The 23202-nt window shown below is 38.3% G+C and overlaps 1 protein-coding gene across 1 annotated transcript; it reads right to left on the bottom strand.

Annotated features, from left to right (window-relative positions):
• Positions 1-9673: 9673 nt before the first annotated feature.
• Positions 9674-22744, bottom strand: gnpat (glyceronephosphate O-acyltransferase). Its single transcript, XM_057353723.1, has 16 exons — positions 22556-22744; positions 21795-21986; positions 21525-21701; positions 21177-21306; positions 19059-19186; positions 18311-18386; positions 17696-17847; positions 16196-16326; positions 15889-16112; positions 14725-14982; positions 14569-14648; positions 14253-14393; positions 13039-13138; positions 12681-12774; positions 11627-11688; positions 9674-11503 (listed from the first exon to the last, which is right to left on the bottom strand). The coding sequence occupies exons 1-16, from the start codon at positions 22577-22579 to the stop codon at positions 11460-11462; spliced, it is 2013 nt and encodes a 670-aa protein (XP_057209706.1). The 5' UTR covers positions 22580-22744; the 3' UTR covers positions 9674-11459.
• Positions 22745-23202: the final 458 nt, after the last annotated feature.

The following is a 23202-nucleotide window of genomic DNA, read 5'->3' as shown; positions in this document are numbered from 1 at the left end:
TTTAAAATATTTTCACTCCCTTTCCTATTTTTCCACCACCTGTATGTCGCTTTAGTGGCTCAGTACCGCGTCGCATCTGTTTTGACAATGTGAGATAACATCGGACATAAAGAAAGACTTGCACATCAAAATTATACGGCTAACTGTAAAGTTTTAAGATAAACGCTTTCAATATGAGAGGATCCGCACGCATCTTGCATCTCTGTACATGTCTTCATTGAACACTGTGTGGCGCGCTTGAGCATGCATGGATTTTCAGATAAAAATTACATTTTAGTTTTATGAAATTTGTACAAATAATGGACAACGTGTTTTGTTTTAGCATGATAATTTGACAAAAAATAATTTTGTGTTTTAAGTTGTCTAGTTTTAATGAAAAACCAAGGGGATCCCCCAAGTTCACTATTTTAGACCTTATGAGAGGTCCCTTACGGTTTATGAGGCGTCCGGGACCGCCCCAGCCCCCCCCTCAATTCGAACCCTGGCTGTCCTCGAAATGGACATTTAGAATTGTTAAACTTCAAAACGGCAGCGTGCACTGGATGAAAAGCTTTGTTATCTACAACTCGCAGGTATTGCGCACCCATAGGCAGGATTTAACTAGAGTTTTTATTGTGTTATAGTTAAAAATGTCTGGCTCTCAATGAAAAGGCAGTGTGCGGCTGACGTGTGCGGACATGGATTTCTTCGCGCGCTCGTTATGTGCGAATGTGCCGCTTTTACACGTGTGATTTGGTTAGCCTACCACGTTGCATATAGATCAGGTTTTCCGCGATTATCTCTGATAAAAAATTAAATTGTTAAAACTTAAACTTGATAAGAAATCTGGGGTAACCAGAAGAGCCGCACACTGAAACAGAACAGAGCGAGACCTCAGCCTATGTGCCGTGTCTCAACCTCGAATTGTCATACCTGTCAGATTTTCCTACCGCAGGGCAAAATTTAGGATATAATCTAAACCACATCGACAAAATAAACGGGTACCATGATTTTACAATGCAAAATACCCTGTCAGATAGTNTGGATGAATTGATAATTGGATGGATGAATGGATGTACAACCTTACACAAACCTTTACACAAACATTTAAAGCACAATTGATTGATTGATTTATGGTTTTTTATTTACAACTGAGGACCCCTCTAAAATGTAATTTTGGGTCAATGTCACTATACTTGTTTGGACATATAGATTTGGCTGGCACAGGTGTTTTTCTTTTTTTACACACACATTTTGAGTGCAAGATGCCTCCTGTCAGAGCTGCATATATTGTCAGAGCTCTCTGACATCTGTCACACACATCATACCACCTTCCCTGTGGACAAGAAATTATCAATGTCAAAGCCCTCCTGCTGACACTCAAACTGCCTCTTCAAGAAAAGTTTGTTTACAGGCATCTCTGGTCACAAGAAACTCTAGCTAAAAGGGGCACCTCTTCATGACACGGCCATATAAACAGAGAAAAATCCATGTACACAAGTTAGGTACTAACATGTAAACAAGATTTAGGGTTGAAACTCACTCATCAATATTCACATGGGAATATTTCAGATTTTGAAGACAAAAAGCCCAAATAATAATAAATAGTAGATTTTCACGCATACTCCCAAAACCTTTCCGGTTACAAATGAGAGGGGCCTTAGGATAGTGTAATGTTGTGTAGGTTGTAATGAAAAAGTGGATGAAGGTGCGAGATGAGGGAAGAGTTATGTGGGCGCTTACCACCTCCACAGTCAAATTCTTATGAGCTGACCTCTCAGTTCTCCTCTGAGGCGCGAGGTGCTCATAGATCCCATCCGTCTTCTCTCCCTCTCCACGCTGTGCATCTCATTTCTGCGTGCCGTTCTCCCCCGGGGCTGTGACAGGACTTGCCCTTTGCACTCAGTGGGCGTTGAGTGGCCAGACTCAAACAGATAACCTCCAGTCCTGCATTCATTTTATCTCTCTCCCTCTCTCTCACTCACTCACCCACTCACACTCTCTCCTATAGACATTTCAGCTGTAAATCTATTGCTACTCCATAGAGACCAGAGCAGATACTGACAGGCTTGAAAAGCCCTATTGCAGACAAATACACAAAATAACAACCAAAAACAACATCTTAAAGGAAAAGAGCAGCAAAAACATTGTTAACATGATGGTATTTTAATATAAAATTAGTTTGTGTTCAACGAAACAGTTTTAGGGTTCACAGGCAGCGTAACGAGATTCTGCTAGAAATGCAATCAAAAGTTATTAAAAATTGAAATTGAACTTAAAGCTACAGTTTGTAAAAACCGCCGCTAGAGGGCGCACGATCAAAACAACAACAATGCCGTAGCTTGATGACGCTGTGAAGGAGCGTGGAATGATGGGATCTGTTGTCTTCAACTCCACCTCTGATGGCCATCAATCAGACGGGAACGAGAAATCATGTTAGCGATGAGGTAAACTTTTATAAATGTTGCGAATAATTGTGGTCCATAAATAAGTGACTGCTCGAAAGAAGCTAATGGCTTGCTAGACGCTAGACGCTTTTGTCCTTGACAATGTTGTCATGCGGTTCCTACGTCAGTAAAGGCGGTAACAAAGGGTAACGCGGATATGACGCCATTGACAGGCGACTGCACAGCCCCGTGTCACTGTTTAGAATGGCGATTTTCTCACGATTTATAAATAGTTGGAAACATTTGAGATATTGTAAGTACTCAGCTGAACAAAATATATAACACTAGCCTAGTGGTTTTTAGATATTTTACTGCAAAATTGTTCCAAACTGCACCTTTACATTTATACAAAACCGCACTCCTGCAGGTTTCTCTGCCACCATTTTATGTTTTTGAGCTCGACCAATCACCCTTCTCGCACACACAAACGCATAGCATTGTGAGACATCAATCAAATTCTGTGATATCATTAAAAATATATATATGTAGTCTTCAAGGTCAGTTTAAAGGTATGTAAAGTTCAGTTTTAGGCTAGTTTTATTTCAATAACTGAGACAAAATTGGCACACTCCTGTTTTTGCACCCATTCAAATGTCAGTCTGCTGCCAGTTCCATTTCAAAACGCAACGGCTGTTTTTATACATCCAATCAAATCACAGAGAAAGACGATAGCCACGCCCACAATTTTTCTCATTAGAAATTCCATTTACATCAAATGCAGAGTCGGTGCCACTTCAGTCACTGTACCCCCTCACTTTTTAAAATGATAAAAGACGAAATCATTTAAAAAACATTTGGTTTATATTTATTAAAGAAACAACAAGAGCAGAGGGTAAAAAATAATTTATTTATTCCTTAACAGATTTTAAAGACATGTCTTGTGCTGTACTTTCATGTGTTGTTAAAAACACAAGCTAAAGGGCTGCTTGCATCCAGCGGCAACGTTTCTGTATGCATTGCTTAACAAGAAACGGGCATTATTATGCAGACGGTGACAAGTGGAGATACAGGCTGTCTATCAGAAAGCAAGAGCTCGCTCTTTAGTGTTGTTATATTGATGCGATCGTTTTGTTAGACATAAAGCTCTACTGGGGAACAGTCTCCTGTATACTTTTTCTGTCACTTTTTCTTTAAAGCTTTTGACATTTTTCTATATTTTTTTCTATATATGCGTCTAAATTAATAATCTTAATTTATTAACTTCCGCTGAATATATGATCGGTGTATTTCCAGTTCTTTTTGTCAAAATGTAATACAACATTTGCTCTCCTCCAAGTTGATATTAAAATTAGCCTTTCAGTTTCAGTGTCTTTCATACAGTGTCTTTCATGTCTTTTAGTTCAGTTCAATTTATAGCTTTGAAAAAGCTATGCAATGCTGTCCTCAGTGTTCGAATTGTGTCAAGGCTCTTGGGGGGTCCCCTAACCAGTCTTCAAAACAAAAAAAACAGACGGAGCTGCCAGTTCAAGCATCATCACATGATAGTTTGGATCATTGTATTAATTTGACCACATTACACGCATAAATGTCCGCCATTAAAAGAGATCCACATGAGGTAGAGATTAAAATTTTCTTGCTGTTAATTTTTTTATTTTGCATTGTAGATTTTTTAAATAAGATTTTGCCTAGGTTTGATGTCTTTCTTGCTGAGATTTCACTCATTGTAAAATCTCTTAAACTTATTAAAAGCAATAAGAATAACACGTTTTTCAAAATGTATGATAACATTTTCTTACTAATTGAGATTTTCCTGTCCTCTTATTCTCCTTATTTTTTTCTTGTCCTTTCATTCTTGTTCTTTATATTATTGTAATGTGGTGCTGTTCCCTTTTTTTGGAATATTAAAAAAAATCATTGGAGCCAGTGAGGGAGAGGACGCGTCACCTCATGCAGAAGCGTATGAACGTTTTAAGCGTGATTCATCTCCTGATAATGTAGATCAAGTATTTGAAAATAATCCATATGAACCAATGCAGAATAAGATAAACGAATGTCATTCCTTTGCGCAAAAGCAGAAGCCTTCTAGTCAAAGTCGGAGCTCATGTTTGCAGAAGGGAGCGCAAAATAATCTCTGGGGAATGCGAAAGTTTTCTGAGGGAAAGAAAAATATTCTTGGGGAAACGCAAAAGTTTTGCAAAGGAACGCACTGTTGGGGAGAGCAAAATATTTAAAATATTTTCACTCCCTTTCCTATTTTTCCACCACCTGTATGTCGCTTTAGTGGCTCAGTACCGCGTCGCATCTGTTTTGACAATGTGAGATAACATCGGACATAAAGAAAGACTTGCACATCAAAATTATACGGCTAACTGTAAAGTTTTAAGATAAACGCTTTCAATATGAGAGGATCCGCACGCATCTTGCATCTCTGTACATGTCTTCATTGAACACTGTGTGGCGAGCTTGAGCATGCATGGATTTTCAGATAAAAATTACATTTTAGTTTTATGAAATTTGTACAAATAATGGACAAAGTGTTTTGTTTTAGCATGATAATTTGACAAAAAATAATTTTGTGTTTTAAGTTGTCTAGTTTTAATGAAAAACCAAGGGGAACCCCCAAGTTCACTATTTTAGACCTTATGAGAGGTCCCTTACGGTTTATGAGGCGTCCGGGACCGCCCCAGCCCCCCCCTCAATTCGAACCCTGGCTGTCCTCGAAATGGACATTTAGAATTGTTAAACTTCAAAACGGCAGCGTGCACTGGATGAAAAGCTTTGTTATCTACAACTCGCAGGTATTGCGCACCCATAGGCAGGATTTAACTAGAGTTTTTATTGTGTTATAGTTAAAAATGTCTGGCTCTCAATGAAAAGGCAGTGAGCGGCTGACGTGTGCGGACATGGATTTCTTCGCGCGCTCGTTATGTGCGAATGTGCCGCTTTTACACGTGTGATTTGGTTAGCCTACCACGTTGCATATAGATCAGGTTTTCCGCGATTATCTCTGATAAAAAAATAAATTGTTAAAACTTAAACTTGAAAAGAAAACTGGGGTAACCAGAAGAGCCGCACACTGAAACAGAACAGAGCGAGACCTCAGCCTATGTGCCGTGTCTCAACCTCGAATTGTCATACCTGTCAGATTTTCCTACCGCAGGGCAAAATTTAGGATATAATCTAAACCACATCGACAAAATAAACGGGTACCATGATTTTACAATGCAAAATACCCTGTCAGATAGTCCTAGTTTAAAATGAACACATTAAATAAATTACATCGTAAATAAATACCCTGTCAGATTATCCTACCAGCATAAAAGAAACATGTATGATTAATTTACAGCGCAACACCCTATAATTGTACTACCAGTAGTAAATAAATATGTAGACCTAGAATGATTTAACAACGAAAATACACAATCAGATTCCCGTAGCAGTATAAAATAAACAAGTATGATTTTATAGCGCAAGAAAATGACATAACATTGATGTGCGCATGCCTGGTAGGATGATCTGACGGGTAGAATGAAATTTCGGGACACCAGCCCCTTATATACCCCTAAACCCATACCCCCCCCACCCCCACCCCCACTAAACATAGCAGCCCCCTCACTTTGTGCACCCTGGCGCCGACTCTGATCAAATGCATCAAAATATGAAAGCAAAAACGATCGCAATTTCCAGTTCACGTGGACTTTAGCTTAAAAGTATTATTTTTAGTGTAAACTAAGTGGGCTAGCTGCACACTTGAATAAACTTTAAATCAACTTTTTCGTAAGAGATGATATATTTTAATCATTTTAAAAACCTGTCTGTCGCTGCACTGTATACTGTAAGTGTGTGTGTGTGCGTGTGCGTGTGCGCGTGTGTGTGTGTGTGTGTGTGTGTGTGTGCGTGCGTGCGTGCGTGCGTGCGTGCGTGCGTGTGTGTGTGACTCTTAAGCAGCAGTAATAATAACCCAGATTAATGGAAACGGTCTTCTCATTTTCTCTAATTGCTTCACAGTGACCTCCCTTAAACTCATATTGGTTAATTCACTTTTGCACCTCAGCAAAGGAAACACAAAGAAAGCATCTTAATTATGCAAGCCATCCCGACAGCAGCGTGTCCCACTGAAGCTCAGGTGTGTGTTTATCTGCAGGCTACCTTTTTAATTATACCCACCTCACCATTCACATCATGAAAAGCTGAAACCCAGTGGACGTGATCTGGTCATGCTAATTGCCTCGCGGAGCAGTCGGAGAGGTTAATATTCGACTTTCATTCAGCGTTACGCACGCGTATGAGAAGTAAAACACTGGAGGAGAGCGACAGACAAGAGACTCGTTGCGGATGGCTGTCATTTCATCATTTAATTTCTTGGGGGCACAGGCGTAATGGCATAACCCGCGGGGCTAAGAGGTGATGTTTCACGAGTAAATCCCTGATGAAATGCGCCCCTTCATATCAGAGCAGGAAAAAATCCATCCGCACAGCGGGCGGTCTACAGAGGGAGTATTTTAAGGCATCAATGGCGCGCTACCGAGCTCAGATTTCCGTGCACTTTAAATAGACCTTGCTTAAATTCTCAGAATAACCTCATGCGTGTAAGTTAGGTGTGTAACCCACAGCCCTGCGGTTTATCCGCGTGTTATTCTCCCACAGTGATAGCATGCACTTCAGAGACCTGATGAATGCAGAAAGGAATCGCTCTCAAGAGACTCGTGTGCGCTACTTCAATTAGATTGTATTGAACTTTATTAAATCATCACTATCCTGTCACTTCTTTGCGGTTGCCATGTGAGAATCATTATTTATTTCGCTGTCAGGAACGCGCTGACTGAGATTCCCACAGCGTCGACACTCGTGAAGGAGCCTCTTCCCGCCAGAAGAGGAAAGAACAGCGCGTCCACCGGCGGGAGACCGGCGGGAATGAATTATTCCCAGAAGATTCGCTGATAGCGGTGCGGACCACAGGGGGTTGCTTTAACAAATCCCCTCATTTCCTCACGATTAAAACGCAAAGCACGAAACCAATTATTGTGTGTTCTTTCTTTCACATTTTCATTAGGAATGTAACCCTCGACGGCTTTACAGAGTACGAGTGCTCAATTTGTGTCCAAAATCATTCCATACCCTCACACACAATTCCAGATAGCCTATCTAGTGCACCTGAAGGAGAGGATAAAACGAGTGAATTCAAACACTTGACTGCATTAAATGGACGACATCTGCCAAAAGACAGAAATTCATTCGCAGGGTGGATGTGGGCTATTTTTGCAGTGCATCGTGGGATTGAATGCGTGCACTCGATAGCACCCATATAAATAGTTGTCCCCTTAAGTATAGTGCGCTATAAAATGGTATAGGAGACTATATAAGTGATGAATTAGTCGTATCCCTGATAGCACACGTACATCGAGCAGACATCTATTTGATGTCTGCATTTTCATCTGGAAGACATCTGGCAGATGCTGTTTGCTCATCTGCCCTACATCTCTGAGACGTCTGCTGTCAGATGTCCTATAGACCTCTAGAAGATGTCCGTACGTATGTGTATGATTTAGAATGGATGTTCAACAGCCCTTTCTAAGATGTTAAGCAGATGTTTTTACACAACAGATGTTTTCCAGATCTCCAGATCTTTAGTAGACATCTTACAGATGAACCTGTGCTATCTGGGGTGGGACTTGTAATCCAGTTTGAACACATACGTCTGTAAGACGTCTGCTAAAGATCTGGAAAACATCTGCTGTGTAAAAACATCTGCTAAACGTCTTAGAAAGAGCCGTTTTACATCCATTCTAAATCATAAACATCTTACAGACGTGTTATGTGTATGTGCCTCAGTATGTGTCTAAAAAAATCTAATGCTGGCTGTCAGAAAACTACAAGACGCTTGACTAAGTGGGGACAGGACAGCAATGCTCTTCAAGCAGATACAATTCAAATATACTGAACTGTACCTACAGCACAAACACTCAATATGCCAACAGACAAGGTGAGTATAGGAGGAAAAAATGTATTGCCAAAAAATACAACGAAAATACCCAATATGTAGAAGTTGCTTCATTAAAGTGTAAATCCACATCCAAGTCTGCCATCTAGAGGCCAACGCTGACTTCATCACATTAAAAAAGGCATCAAAAGGATATATTTTTTTCTGTTAGTGATAAAGATTGGAATTTAATTTCCTAAATTAATTTAATTTTGTGGTTTAGCCCTTGATATTCGTGGGTTAGATTTCATGATTTTATCATTTAGATATATATTAAATATCATTTTAACATACAATATTTACGTATTTTATTGCTTTTTTTGGCTGAAATTCTCATTATAACCCGTCCTGATTTGTCTGAGTGAAGTATACTGTATGTTGTAATCTAAACTAAAGTCAAATGAAAGTATTCTGAAAAAAACAATTGGATGTTCTACTCGAGGTTCTCAAATGACAAAAAAAAGTAATTGAGGTTAACAGATTACTTTATATTTTTCTAGTTAAAAGCTTAAAGTGATACTTCACCAAAAAATGAAGATTCCATCATTTACTCGCCTTTGAGTTGTTCCAAATCTGTATACATTTCTTTGTTCTGATGAACACAGAGAAAGATATTTGGAAGAATGCTTTTAACACGACCGATTTTGCCCCCCATTGACTCCCACAGTAGGAAAAAAATACAATGGTAGTCAAAAGTGCCCCAGAACTGTTTGCTTTCCTACATTCTTCAAAATTTCTTATTTTGTGTTAATCATAACTACTATGGGAGTCAATGGGGGCAAAATCTGTCTGGTTATAAGCATTCTTTCATTTTTGATATTCTCTTGTCACGCTGCGTACACAATTTTTTACTCTCATTACATCTCATTACTCTCATTACTACAGATACAGGTAGTTTTCCGCAATTTAAAAATTGTTAAATTTTTCTATTAAACGTATATTTTTGTTTTGTTGTTGCTATGGGATTGACAGTTTTAAATGGTTCGGTAATGAGAATTTTAAGGCCTTTTGAAATAAAGGCTTTTAAACATGTCATACCTTGACATGTTTATAAGTAATGTTTTGAAGAAAATCATGCTTGATATTTTCAAACCAAGATTTCATGAGAATCACCCAAGAATCGGTTACAGAACAAGTTGCAGCATAGTAAAAATGTTAAAGGCTGCATGAACAAATATACTGTACACCAAAAGTCTTTTTCTCAATGGAAATAGATGTCAACAATATGGCAAATATAAGCTTCTGTAGAAGGTAATGAGAACCTTTTGGCGATGTTACTTGTGTGTTATACTGTAAAGTAAAGCAAAATCAAATCAAACTTTTTTGTTTCACTTGATCATATTTAATAGATATTTTAGTAACCATTTCTTTCAAACTGAGCAGACATTGCCGAACACTGTTGCCCCAACACTGTTGACCCATAATATTCATCTAGTTTTATAAAGGCAAACAATCCAACAGACAGAAAAGCAAAATACTCAACAATCAAGGAGTGACTTCCACTCAAATTTTGTCTAATCCATTTCTATCTGCAAGACAAGTTCATCAATTATGTAAAAAAATTAATCAAAAATTATGATTAAAATGATTAATCGCATTCAGAATAAAAGTTTGTGTTTACATCTCTGTGTATTGAGCATCTTAATTTTCTATTTAAAAAAAACATACAAACACATGTATGTATTTAAGAAAAGTATAACATAAAATGAATAAACGTTCATATATAAATTCAATTATTGGTAAATATAAATAAATGTAAATATTTCCTAATATATCCATGTATGTGTACGTGTTTATAAATACAAATTGAATATGCACAGTACACAGACATGTATTATGTAAACACATACTTTTATTCTGAATGCGATAAATCGCTTGACAGCCCTAGTAAAAAGATACTTTTCAATGTAAACAAATATAGTTTTTCAGCTGTTTTACTTAATTTGATGAACTGACTTTAGAGAAGCAGATAATGAACACTATGGCTTTACTTATGGCTTGAGTACTTCATCCAAAGAAAGATAAGACCAAATGATCATCCCAAAGACCGGAAAGGAAAAGATACCCAGATTTCCCTTTGAATCAAAACAATGGGTAATATATGTTAGATTTTTTGAAATATCAGCTCAGAAAGTGTTAAAATTCAAAATGTCAACTTCACACCATGTTAAAAGTTTAAACTAATATTGTAATTCAAACCCTGAGTCGGAGTTATTTTACTTCATTAACTGTTGATGTAATACTTGAAAAACAGTGAACAGCGTTTCTGTAAACTGCATCATGCATGCCTGTGTATCGTCAAACATCTCATTACTGGAAGGCACTGTGAAATATCCAAAATACAGCAACCCTATATAAAACACAACCTTACATTTGTTATTGATTTTATGTAAGATATTTACTTACATTTAGAAAAATAAAAAGCTGTTTCATGAGAGGTTGTGTAAACACTGCAATGGCAAGTCTGTGTATTTGGCTAAACAGCATGGCCGTCATCTAATAAAATGCTTTCCTATTCGACTCGATTCACTTTTATAAATAGAGACATTTTATGCATCTCCTAAGGAGTTAACACACTTCCGAGTGACCCACTTTTGTAACACGATTCCTAAAAACCCTGTTCCCCAACTAAGGCGACAGACGGCCAAATCTACAGTGCAAACACAAACACGCAGTGTGCAAAATGAAAAAAAGTTCAATCAAGACACGAAGTTTTAAAAGATAACAGACCCAGTCACAGTGTATCAAATAGTAACAGTGTTTTAAAACGCACACGAACAACCGAACAAGACGTTCAAACGCGTCTGTCTTCATATGCTTCGCAACATCAGACATCAGTTTAAAACGCGTCTGATAAAGAAACGGCACAGATCGAAGGCCGATCAGACACGCAGCTCGCTGTCAAGTTCGTCGAAGACGTAGAGAGATAAAAAGAAGTGTTTCTAACGAAGCGGGAACGTCCCAGATGGCAAACCCGTGACGCCCTTTAAAGCTCGATGACAGGTAACCTTTGTAGTCAGCGAAGCCGTGCCACCTTGCAGAATTTGGCATTATGGTAATGAAGGCAGTTTAGTTTGGCTTGGTCCTCCAGAGAGTGGAGAGTGTGTACGTGACTACAGTCGGGCGAGGATGGGCTTCTGGGTAGGAATTTTACCTCCTGTGTGATAGAGGAGAAGAATGTAAACAAGTTAAGATGAGCGGAAGTTGAGAACAGCGTTACAATGAGAACTGGGTTGCGCGTCTGAAAGCAAGGCTATGGAGGATATGAAATCACTCTTACCGAGCATATCCTCCAATGAGTTCACTGCGATCTTGTTCACCTTCAGCGTCGTCTGGTCACCTCTGTGAGCGAGAGGTCACGTCAGTCAGACAACCACTACAACTAGGGATGTAACGAGTCACTGTGAGCCGGTTGAAAATCGATTATTTGTGACGATTCAAGCCGGTTGAGATGTTAAATGAATCGCAATACATGTTTTGAACAGCAGGGGCCGCTGTGTTTACTGCGAACTTGGACAACGTGGATATGCTGATATTTCTTTAAAAACGAAAAATCCATGTTAGGAAAAGCACAGACAAAGTCTTAGTTTGTTTATTTTAAAGAGATTTTTGTATTGTTCTTTTTTATTTGATTTGGAATTTGTTTTAAAATTGCAATTTAGTTTTGTCATTTAAAGGTGCAGTTTGTCGGTCAAAACAACAACAATGCAGTAGCTTGATGACGCTGTGAAGGAGCGTGGAATGATGGGATCTGTTGTCTTCAACTCCACCGCTGATGGCCATCAATCAGACGGGAACGAGAAATCATGTTAGCGGATGAGGTAAACTTTTATAAATGTTGCGAATAATTGTGGTCCATAAATAAGTGACTGCTCGAAACTAGCTTGCTAGTTGTCATGCGGTTTCTACGTCAGTAAAGGCGGTAACAAAGGGGAACGTGGATATGACGCCATTGACAGGCGACTGCACAGCCCCGTGTCACTGTTTAGAATGGCGATTTTCTCACGATTTACAAGTAGTTGGAAACATTTGAGATATTGTAAGTACTCAGCTGAACAAAATATATAAGACTAGCCTAGTGGTTTTGGGATATTTTACTGCAAAATTGTTCCAAACTGCACCTTTAACATAAAATCTTTTTATTTTACAAAGAAATGAGCAGCATTTGAGAAATAATAAGCACTTGTTCATTTCTAATTTGTAAAAAAACAATTGTGAAAAAAATCACATCGTGAGATCAATCGCATCGTGAGTTAAGTGAAACGTTACATCCCTAACAAAAACACATCAAACGTTGTAAAACGGTGGGGGATGTGTGTAGATGTGGCTCTTACACTTTGACTTTCCTCACGGCTTTGAGTCTCAGCAGGGCTGCCAGAGCATTCTTCTGCAGGTCTGAGGATAAGACTTCATAACACTTCAGACGACCTGATACCAGAATGACAAACACAGAGAAACCGGATTATTTTAAAGTAGTAAATGTGGACACACCACATCAACCAACGGCATCAGCTTGAGATGAGACTATAGTTTGGTACACAATGGCAGACAGAGGGGAGTTCAGGAAGCCTATTTACACCTAAATGAGTTCTGTTTTGGTGTTTAGTGGCACACAAATTGAGGCTTTAAAAGACAACAACGGTTTAAAACTTGGACAGTTTTAACAGCCAAATCATCATTAACTTGTGTTACCTGCTAATATGAGTTTTAGTGCAAAGTTCCTCACAGCAGGAATAAAGTCCTTCTCCAAAAGCTTCTCCAACACGTTCTCACACAGATACCTACACACCACCTATATACACACACACACTGGTTTTATAGGGACATTTTACACAGATGTTATGACTAGTATCAGATGATTTTTACCTCAGATGCCCAAATTCTCTATTTCTCAGGAAATGGAAAAAAACACTGCACTGTTTACCCTATATGATTAAATACTGTCAACATTGACAAGCACTTTTTATTGCTCAGATATTTGCAAAACCCGGTGACAAACATAAAAGGTGACTAATAATAATGATTTATGGCAAAAAAATGAAATATGGAGTTACAAGGTTTCAGAAGTACAGCAGTGATATGAATGGATCATAAATACACTTGTCTTATTCCGGTCAACAAAATATTATCAAAAAGTCAAATCTAGATAAACTAGTCAAAATTATCAACTAGTTAAGCGTCCTTATACAAAATGCTTTAAGGGTGAATTTAAGCAGACTTATTCCCTGTAGAATTTGCATCTGATTTGTTAAAAGAACAATGTGGAGATTTTTAGGCCTACACACGCGTTGCACAACCTCCACCTCATTTTGAGCCACGAAAAACCCTTAGTTATGTATATTATATTGCATTTCTGTCAATATATCCTCCTTAATATCACACAAAGCACCTTTAAAGTCCAAGTGAAATAAAAAATTACAATACCAATTTTTCCATGACATATTGCAGCGTTTATTGTAAATAGTTTATCAATGTGGGTCATTCTCTTTTGAAAAATTGTGTGCCCTCATAATCTTCAGTTAAAATCTGAAAATACACTTCCTTCCTGTAACGTTAGACGGCTTGGGCGGAGCTTCCGTTAACTCCTCCCCTTCAACTGTCAGTCCGCTGCCAGTTTCATTTCAAAATGCAATGGCTGTTTTTATACATCCAATCAAATAGCAGAGAAAGACGAAAGCCACGCCCACTATTTTTCTCATTCGAAATTCCATTTCACTCGGAAATGAAATGTGTCAAAATACGGAATCTTTCGGTTCACAGCGACTTTGTCCTGGTTGCAATTGCCTTCCGTAAGCGACGTGCTCAGTTTTTGCGAGACACAGTTTAGAAAGTTTTGCGTTTCAAAACGTTCAATGAAACACAGGTTTATGAACACAAGAATATGTGCTCATTGTGTGTAAGGTCACCTGGTATCCTTGCACGAACGGCTCCAGAACAGAACACAGAAACGTGAGAGTGCTCTGACCGCTCGCTGACATCACAATCTCATGTTCTGACACCTGTAATGCTCCACGCTTCGCCAGCAAATAACACGCCTCTTCAAAGTCCTACAAAAACAAGACATAACAATGATATTTCTGAATAAAGATCTACAGATGAGAAACTAAAGGCACCTGATTATTCAATTTAATTTCAATCAGGGAGTCAATCTGATTTCAAAATGAATCTTGTTGCATGTCATGCCAAGCCCATTCCCCGTATGTTTTGTGACTGCGGTCTAACCTGAACCGAGTCTCCAGGGCACAGAATGAATTCACTGGAGAACATGTTCCTCAGGAAGTTGAAGCAGTTGTAGACGTCATCTGGAACACAAGCGCTGGTTTGTAACTGATATTTTTATCATCTTGGATATGAAGATTATAGATTGCGTCCGTTCACCTTTTCTGTGAGAGTTCTCTGCACTTCTCTGCAAGGCCACTGCGACGAGAGCAGGTCTCACAAACACGTGTAAGATCTCATTCCTGTAGGAGGCGCAAGAGAGCACGACGACTGCTCGCTGAAACACAGCTTCCTCTGGTGTGGTCTCGACCTGCGTCGAGTCTGCGACGTTCAGCTGAACGTGCTCATCCGACACGCTCAACAGGTTTCTGTGCAGCGCTAAACTACAGCTGATGACCCGAGCACAGCTCTCGTGATCTGTGGAGAAAAGGATGATATAGAGCGCTGTTTCAACTGATGGAGCTATAGTTCATTATTTATTCAGCATCTTTCCTTTATCTAAAACGAATTAGCATTTTGCAGATATGCACGATCACTTTTGATACACTGAGGCAAATTTGAGAACGAGGATAAGAGACACGCAACACTTTTGGGATTTTCCTTTGGTAAATATTTTGCGATAATATCCATCTGACTGTACGTTACCCGTTACATGACAACCGAAGATAATTTTACACTTTTTGAGCCACGATGCACTCAAAACTCAACTAGGAATTGTGTCTTTTTCTTTCGTTCAGCTTATTTATTTGGGAATCACTCATTCTTTTTTCCAACAGATCTAAGAAACATGGGGGTTAATATCGCTTAAAGCTGCAATCTGTAACTTTTGCCTCTATACCGCCACCTAAGTTTGAAATATAAAACTGCATGTTCATTCACACTTATTTTTTGAGTTGAAGTCAGTCAAGTGACATCAAAGTGTCATCAAACTGACATCACCTGCAAATTCCTATCTGACAGATCAATTTTTTACCTAAATGTTTATACTTGTTCAAGTTTTGGTTAGTTGTAGCCAAACAAATTACTGCAGCTTGAAGTCAATTGTATACATTTTCATAGCCATGTGGGCAGCACTACAACAAACAGGACGACCTGACTTGAGTACCAGCTCCTACCCTACTGTCAATCACATTCCCTAATGCGAATGCCACATTCGATCCCATGAACGTCACCAACTTTGCCAAATCCCGCAAGTACTTCCTGTACCAGAATGCACCTGTACCAGCAGGTACCTGGTAAACATCACCTTTTGACCAGGTTGACATACAAAACAAATTCAAGAACTGCATTACGCCAGACAGACTGGACTTGCCAATTTCTTACCAGGCCAGTCCAAGAACGCTCCCAACGCCAGTGCCAGGTGTCTGAGCCAGTCTGTCTGTTTGGCGAGAGTGGAGAGGTCCAGTCCATCAGGGTTCTGTAGGAGTAGAGTGGCGATGAGAACCCAGGGCTTTAGAACCATGTTCTCCTCTTGTGTGCGCACCAGACGAAACGCGGCGTCGGTTAGAAACTCCAGATTTTCCGTACTGGGTTTCTGAGGTATGTGCCTTATTGAAACAATCAGACAGGAGGTTATTTTGCATACATGTAACTGTTTAAATAAACAAGTTTGGTAGCTGAAATCTTGTACCTGGGCAGCAGGTTATGCTGACAGCGATTAACTTTTCCCTCCGCCAGACTGCGGACAGACACAGGATGACCAAAGTACACATGCATGCTGCCGTAATCCTCGCTCAAGACCCGCCGGGCCTTTAACAGACCCTGAGAGCAAGAGAAACAAAATAATGCACATTACAGCAGGTGTTTCAATGGATATTTCAAGGGTACATTTCTGCTACACTGTGAAAATCATTTATTGTATTTTTTTTATACTTTACAATAACAATGCATGTAATCAATAATTAAGAAATAATTTGTAAATATACTATTGTTAATTCATGGTACAATAACTAATGTATATGTAGAAATTAATAATAACCAGGAGTAATAAATGCTGTAAAAATACTGTTCATTGTTATTTCATAAAGCTACTGCAAAAACATTATTGGTCTAAACAAATTTTTCTGTATTTTAATCTTATTTTCCATCAAAATAATTAAAACATCCCTTAAACATTTGCTTAAGAAGAAAAACTGCATAAGACTACAAGAGATGTTTTTAAAATTGAAGTTTAAAATTCACAGAGGTTTAAGCTTAAAGGTACAGTATATTTCAGAGGCAAAACAAAATTTCCCCTTGTTTTACTCACCCTCAAGGCATCCTGACTGAAAATGGCGTTCTTCTTTTAGAATAATGCAGTCGGAGTTGTAATACCACGTATAATTTTTCTTCCAAGCGGTAGGATGGAAGTGAATGGGGGGCAATTTTTTGAAGCTCCAAAAAGTGCATCCATCAATCAAAGAACTGCTCGACACGGCTCCGTGGTCTTAACAAAGGTCTTCTGAAGCGAATCGATGCAAATCGAGCAGTTCTTTGATCGATGGATAAACTTTTTGGAGCTTCAAAAAATTGCCCCCCATTCACTTCCATCCTACCGCTTGGAAGAAAAATTATACGTGGTATTACAACTCCGACTGCATTATTCTAAAAGAAGAACGCCATTTTCAGTCAGGATGCCTTGAGGGTGAGTAAAACATGGGGAAATTTTGTTTTGCCTCTGAAATATCCATTTAAAACAAGAAAAGACAATCTGTTAATCAGCTAAAATTACTTAAACTTAAATAAAACTTATTACTTAAATTAAACTTAAATAAAAGATACATTTTCAAACAATTTCGATAATCTGTTAATCAGGTCAGAGTTTTTTCTTTAACAAATATATATAAATATATATATATTTTTTTTAATAAAATGTCTGGTCTTAAAGTTTTATTTTACAAAATTTCAATAATCTGTTAATAAGGTAATATTTTTTTCTTAAATAAAAAATAAAATTGAAAAATCTAGAGTAAAAATAGACAATTAGTAAAAAGTAAAAATACAATTTCAAGTTTTATCATACACAATTTTAATAACCAGGTCTATTTTTGAAATATTTTAAATATATTTTTTTCAGCCTTGATTTACTGAAAAACAAGAAATCAGTTTTTGCAAGTATGTGTTGAAGCAAGGCATGTTGGGCCTCACGCACCGACGTTGACTCTTTGGGCTTCGGGACGCCGAGCAGCTCGCGAGCATACAGCGATTCTTCTAAAATTCTCTCATAGCTGATGCTGACAGGAACCAGGTTGACGTCGAACACCTCCCCTCTAAAAAACGGCTCCATCACAATGTTCAACAACCCTGAGGGAGAAGAAAAGAGATGAAGCTGACACAAATCGTGTTCAAAGAGGCGGACCGTTTCGTTTCTCTCATTCATCTAAATTTGCTTTTGTTTGGCTTTGATTGATGACCCCTACGTCGGGCTTGCCAGATTTTCAGCAGTCATTTTCAACCTTTCCGCCATAAATTAGTCAGGGGTGTTATATCATTCCGGGACTATGATTCAATTGTGAAAATCCTGTGAAATTTCATTTCGCTGGCAACTCGCTTCCTCACGCCGACCAAAAAAAATGCGCATGTCACCTTGAATTTATCTGCGCTGCAATAAAAAAGGCCAAAATGTGCGGAAAGGCTTGACGCTGCACAATTTATGCAAGAGTCAGCAGAGAACTTTCATCAAAATGAACTACAAAAAACAAGACACGGCAGAGGAGAGCGCCTGTTTTAAAACGTGGTGTAAAAAGTGTTACAAATGTTACGTTACCTGTCTTTGGCGTGAGGGATTTGCAGGTTCTGCTTCTCGTTCCTTCCAAGAAGAACTCAATTGGGGCATATCCATTCTGAATGAACAGCACAACCCGTAAAAAGAGGGTCAAATAAGGTTTGTGAGTATATTTTCCATAGCCACAAACGAATGATAATTCAGGCATCAACAGCAAGACAGATGGCAAACACAGAAGTTTAACAACACTTGAAACAAGATCCAAATCTGTGAAACTATTATTAAAAAAAGACTTAAAGAATTCTGACTGCTTGGACGGTGTTTTAAACATAGGGATGACAGGAATAATATTAAAGAAATACGGTACCCCAAAAATTCTTCATCATGTATTCAGAGACCTGAGAACCTTTTTTGACACTTGGGATGTACGGGTGTGCTATGTGACCATATACGTATATAGTAATATACTGTATAGTAAAATCCTATAGACAATTACTTTCACGGCAAATTTCTATTTCATGAAAAAAAATACAATACTATCATGTGTTCTATGTATATAAACTTGAATGTCTGATCTGTCACATTTGGATCCCCATTGACCTCCATTGTATTTAAACCAAAAAATCACAGAGGAAAGGAAGTCACACAGGTTTAGAACTTTGTTACAACCTTGTTGTTTCTCATCACTTTATTTTAAAACTTTGTGTGCCCGTGTCCTTGGATGGCATTACAAGCATAATGCTTTATCAGTTGAGCTTCAGGAAACAATCTTTTAGAAGATGATTCTTACCCGTAACATCGTCTTCACATACTCTGAAAACACAGCCCAGTACAGTTTATCTCCTCCGAACGACCGGCGGATGAAAAACGCACCCGACATACGAAGCATCTCACCGATAAACTTCATGCTCATAAAATCTACAGAAAACATCAGAAGAGGTCACGTGCTTCATATTAGGAAAGAGTTACATGCACATATTAAAACATTTAAGGAGATAGGTAATTATTGACTCACACTTCATTTGTAAAAGTAAACTAAATAATTGAACAGTGTTCAGCATTAGGTATATATCCAAATAACAAGTTAAAGCCCCTGTGAACCAGAAGTTGCGATCGTTTTTACTTCCGTATTCTGACACATTTCCAAGTGAAAAGGAAATTCAAAGGAGAAAATTAGTGGGCGTGGCTTGCGTTTTCACTGCGAATTGATTGGATGTGTAAAAACAGCTGGCAGCAGACTGACAGTTGAAGGGGAGGAGTTAACAGATGCTCCGGCCAAGCCGTCTAGTTTACATCATTTGAGATGGTTAGTCATTTCAGGGCGGAAGTGTATTTTCAGATTTTAACTGAAGATTATGAGGGTACATGAATTTTAAAAATAAAATGACCCACATTGACAAGCTATTTACCCTAAACGCTGCAATATTTCATGAAAAAATTAGAATTGTCATTTTTAATTTCACTGGAACTTTAAAATGACATCCTAATCTTACATAAATGGAAACATTACTACACCATTACATTGTACGTGTAAGTCATTTGTGTACCACATTATCAAGATAAATAAATTCCACATGAGGTTGTGTACGGTGTGCTAGGCACAAATCCAGTCCTTAACGTTAATCTAACATTGACCCTACGATCTGATAGAAGTGTTGTTCCAGGACTAACGGTGATTTTGACTGAGGAACTTGTCGTACTTTTGTAAACGTCTTTTAAAAATAAAAATAAAATGTTTGGTGAACTGCAGAGAACAAGTTAGAGACAGCTGAACAAACAATCCCACCCATGACCAAACGAAAAGAAAAACCCCACTTAAAATCTCACTAAAGTCAAGAAATTGTCTATTTAATCGACCCTAAAAATGTTTATGGTATCTTGGTTTTAAGATGTCAAACATGAATTTCTTAAAAACACTCGCGACAACGCATTTCCATTTTATTCATTAAAAACAAGGTATATCATGTTTAAAAGCATTAATTTCAATTTAATTTCAAACCTTCACTGACAGTTCAACACAATTTTGAACTTTTCTTTAGAAAAAGGCCTTAAAGGGACAGTTCACCCAAAAATGAAAATTCTGCCATCATTTACTCACCCTCATGTTATTTCAAGCCTGTACAAATTGTTTTGTTCTGCTGAACACAGAGAAAAATATTTGGAAGAATTTTAGCAATTTTCACTTCTGGAACATGATTGACTACCATAGTAGAAAAATTAAATGGTAGTTCAAGGTTCCCCAGAACTGTTTGTTTTCCTAAATTCTTCACAATATCTCATTTTGTGTTCAACAGAACAAAAAAACACACAATTGTTTTCTACTATAATAGTGGATGATGTCCCAGAACTGAAAATTGCTCACATTCTTCCAAATATCTTTCTTTGTGTTCAACAGAACAAAGAAATGTATACAGGTTTGAAACAACCTGAGGGTGAGTAAATGATGACAGATTTTTCTTTTTTGGGTGAACTGTCCCTTTAAATGTTCTCATTAAAATAACCATTTAAAACTGCCAATCCCATGGCATGTTTTTAGTTATCATACATAATAAAACATTAATGTAATGTAAAAAAATGTTACGGAAAATATCAGTCATGGGTCATGGACACTTCTTTTTTCAACTATTTCTTCATTTTGTTATATAAGAATATTCTGTCAATTCTTTTTTTTGTCATTTTTGTCACACGGGAACATCTAGAAGAACATCCTAAATCTGTTTAAATGACAGCATAAAATGCACTCAGACAAATCGGGCTGCGTTACGGTATCGAGAATTTCAGCAGAAAAATCATTAAAATACATAAATAATGTTAAAATAATGCTTTTTATCATTTTGTGTATTACTGAATTACATGTCGTTAGGATGGTTCCATGGCTAGTTTTTTATTGAAAGTAATCCATACCCACCCATTCCAGACGCAATCACTGGCAGCGGCAGGTCGTACATGTACAGTATGTATGACATCATCAGGAAGTCCATGTAACTACGGTGACTGGGCAATAGAACCACCGGATGTTCCTGCACAGCCTGCTGGAGCTGAGAGAGAGAGAACACATGCCATTAACACAGCCTGTCCGTTTCAAGGTGAATGTAAAATGAGATTTAAGACCAGCGGGGAGAGAAAAGATTTTCTATTGAATAATAACAACGCTCAATGATTCACGTCTGATCCAATCATTTATGAGACGTGGTGTGGTCACTTCTAACTGTATAGTGTGGCTGATGTTCACACATGTATTTTGGGACAGACTCACTCTCTGAATGCCCTCTTCATTGACACACACACTGCGGAAGAGTCTCTTAAAGGCTTTGCTGAGCGTGAAGACGAAGAAGCGAATGGTGCTGAGCTGCAGACGGTGAGCCATCTCATCCAGAATATGAGACGCTTCTTCCGTAACGCACTCGCTGCTTTCTCCTGATTCTGATGAAACCTACACACACACAATTGACAGAATGTTTAGAAACGTATCTAAGCCTAAGTGTAGTTCTGCATTAAAGTATGGTTGTGGGGTTTTGTGTGGTACCTGTTTAATAACATGCTGCAGGTGGTCAGACTGCAGAACGATGGTTTTCAGCATGCTGGCTTTGCAGGGCACCAGTCCCTTATACAGTGTGGGCGTGTAACACCTCAGCGCATATCTCAGATCACTGGAGCTCCGCCTCTCCTCCAAAATGTCTTCAAAATCATCTCTCTTCTTCAGCATTGGATGCCTTGACTAGATGAGAACACAAACTGGTGTTTAAAGGCTCTTCAACTACTTTCTTTTTTTAGGTACGTGTTGGACTGGGATGTGGCTTAATGCACTGCTCACAGTATGCAGAACTATAATGTAGGCCTACTATTAAGTGCATTCTCATTTTGATTTATTATTCACTGCGATTTTTCATTTTTATACATATAATGCATCTCACTGTGATTTTAAATCATTGCCTGGTATATCTTTCAGTTATTTTTTTATTCATTGACGTTCTATATCTCTTTGCTGTCATAATTCAAACTTTGCATTTCGTAATATTGATTACTTCACCGCTCTCCTAAACTGTGGAAAATGAGTGTGTGGGTGTGTCCAAACTTTTAAGAAATAACTTTTTTTGCTTTGTGTTATTAGCCAGTATGTTCTAGGGGTATGAGACTGTTAAAGTTACTTGACGTATGACATATAATGAGCTAATAAAAGCATGCTCTGATTAGAGGAAGGCGTGAGACAGATTCACACTGCAAGTGTTGCAAGAATGTGACAGATACCATTAGCAGTAGCATGCTAGCATAGCTTCAAAGACTTACCGAATATAGTGATCTGGACGACATTTCGGTTTAGTAGATGTCAAAGCATGTGTGATGTGAATTAGAAGAATGCTGGGGGAGAAGGTTTGGATCAAGGTTGATCGTTCAGATCGGAGAGACCTGTCATTGGAACAGAATAAACGGGTGGAGTGGCACTGTGTGCAGTAAACGTTAGTGACGGAATGGGCGGGGCTAAGGAGCTCGGCAATGAATCTCGAGTTTATGGCGCTGCGCAGACGGATCGGAGTATGACCTCACAGTCCCGCGAGAGCTCGAAAGCTGTGTTTTATTTATAATTTAAGAAATACCTGTTAACGTCATACCCTTCCGTGTGTCACTAAAATTCTGTTCATAGAAAATCACGCATTGATGTTATTCAAATAGGAGCGCTTAATATATGTTACATAATGAATTATTACCTTACTCGGCGCTGGTAAGATTATTTTGGCAAATTTTATTTGTACGCCAGAAAAATGTTTTAAACATTTTAACTTATTCATATTTTACTTTAGTTTAATTTTGGGGGTAAAGAAATATCTGAATGCAACTCAACGGAGGACAAATTATTCTGGGCCTCGAGCGCCCCCAGCAGAATTAAATGGTTTTACAGACAAATAAACAGAACATTTCCCTTCTACACTTCTGTA

Source organism: Triplophysa rosa, linkage group LG15 (genome assembly GCF_024868665.1).
Source record: "Triplophysa rosa linkage group LG15, Trosa_1v2, whole genome shotgun sequence".
Lineage (NCBI taxonomy): Eukaryota > Metazoa > Chordata > Actinopteri > Cypriniformes > Nemacheilidae > Triplophysa > Triplophysa rosa.
Note: the sequence above shows the minus strand (reverse complement) of the source record. Positions and strands in the feature narration are given on the sequence as shown.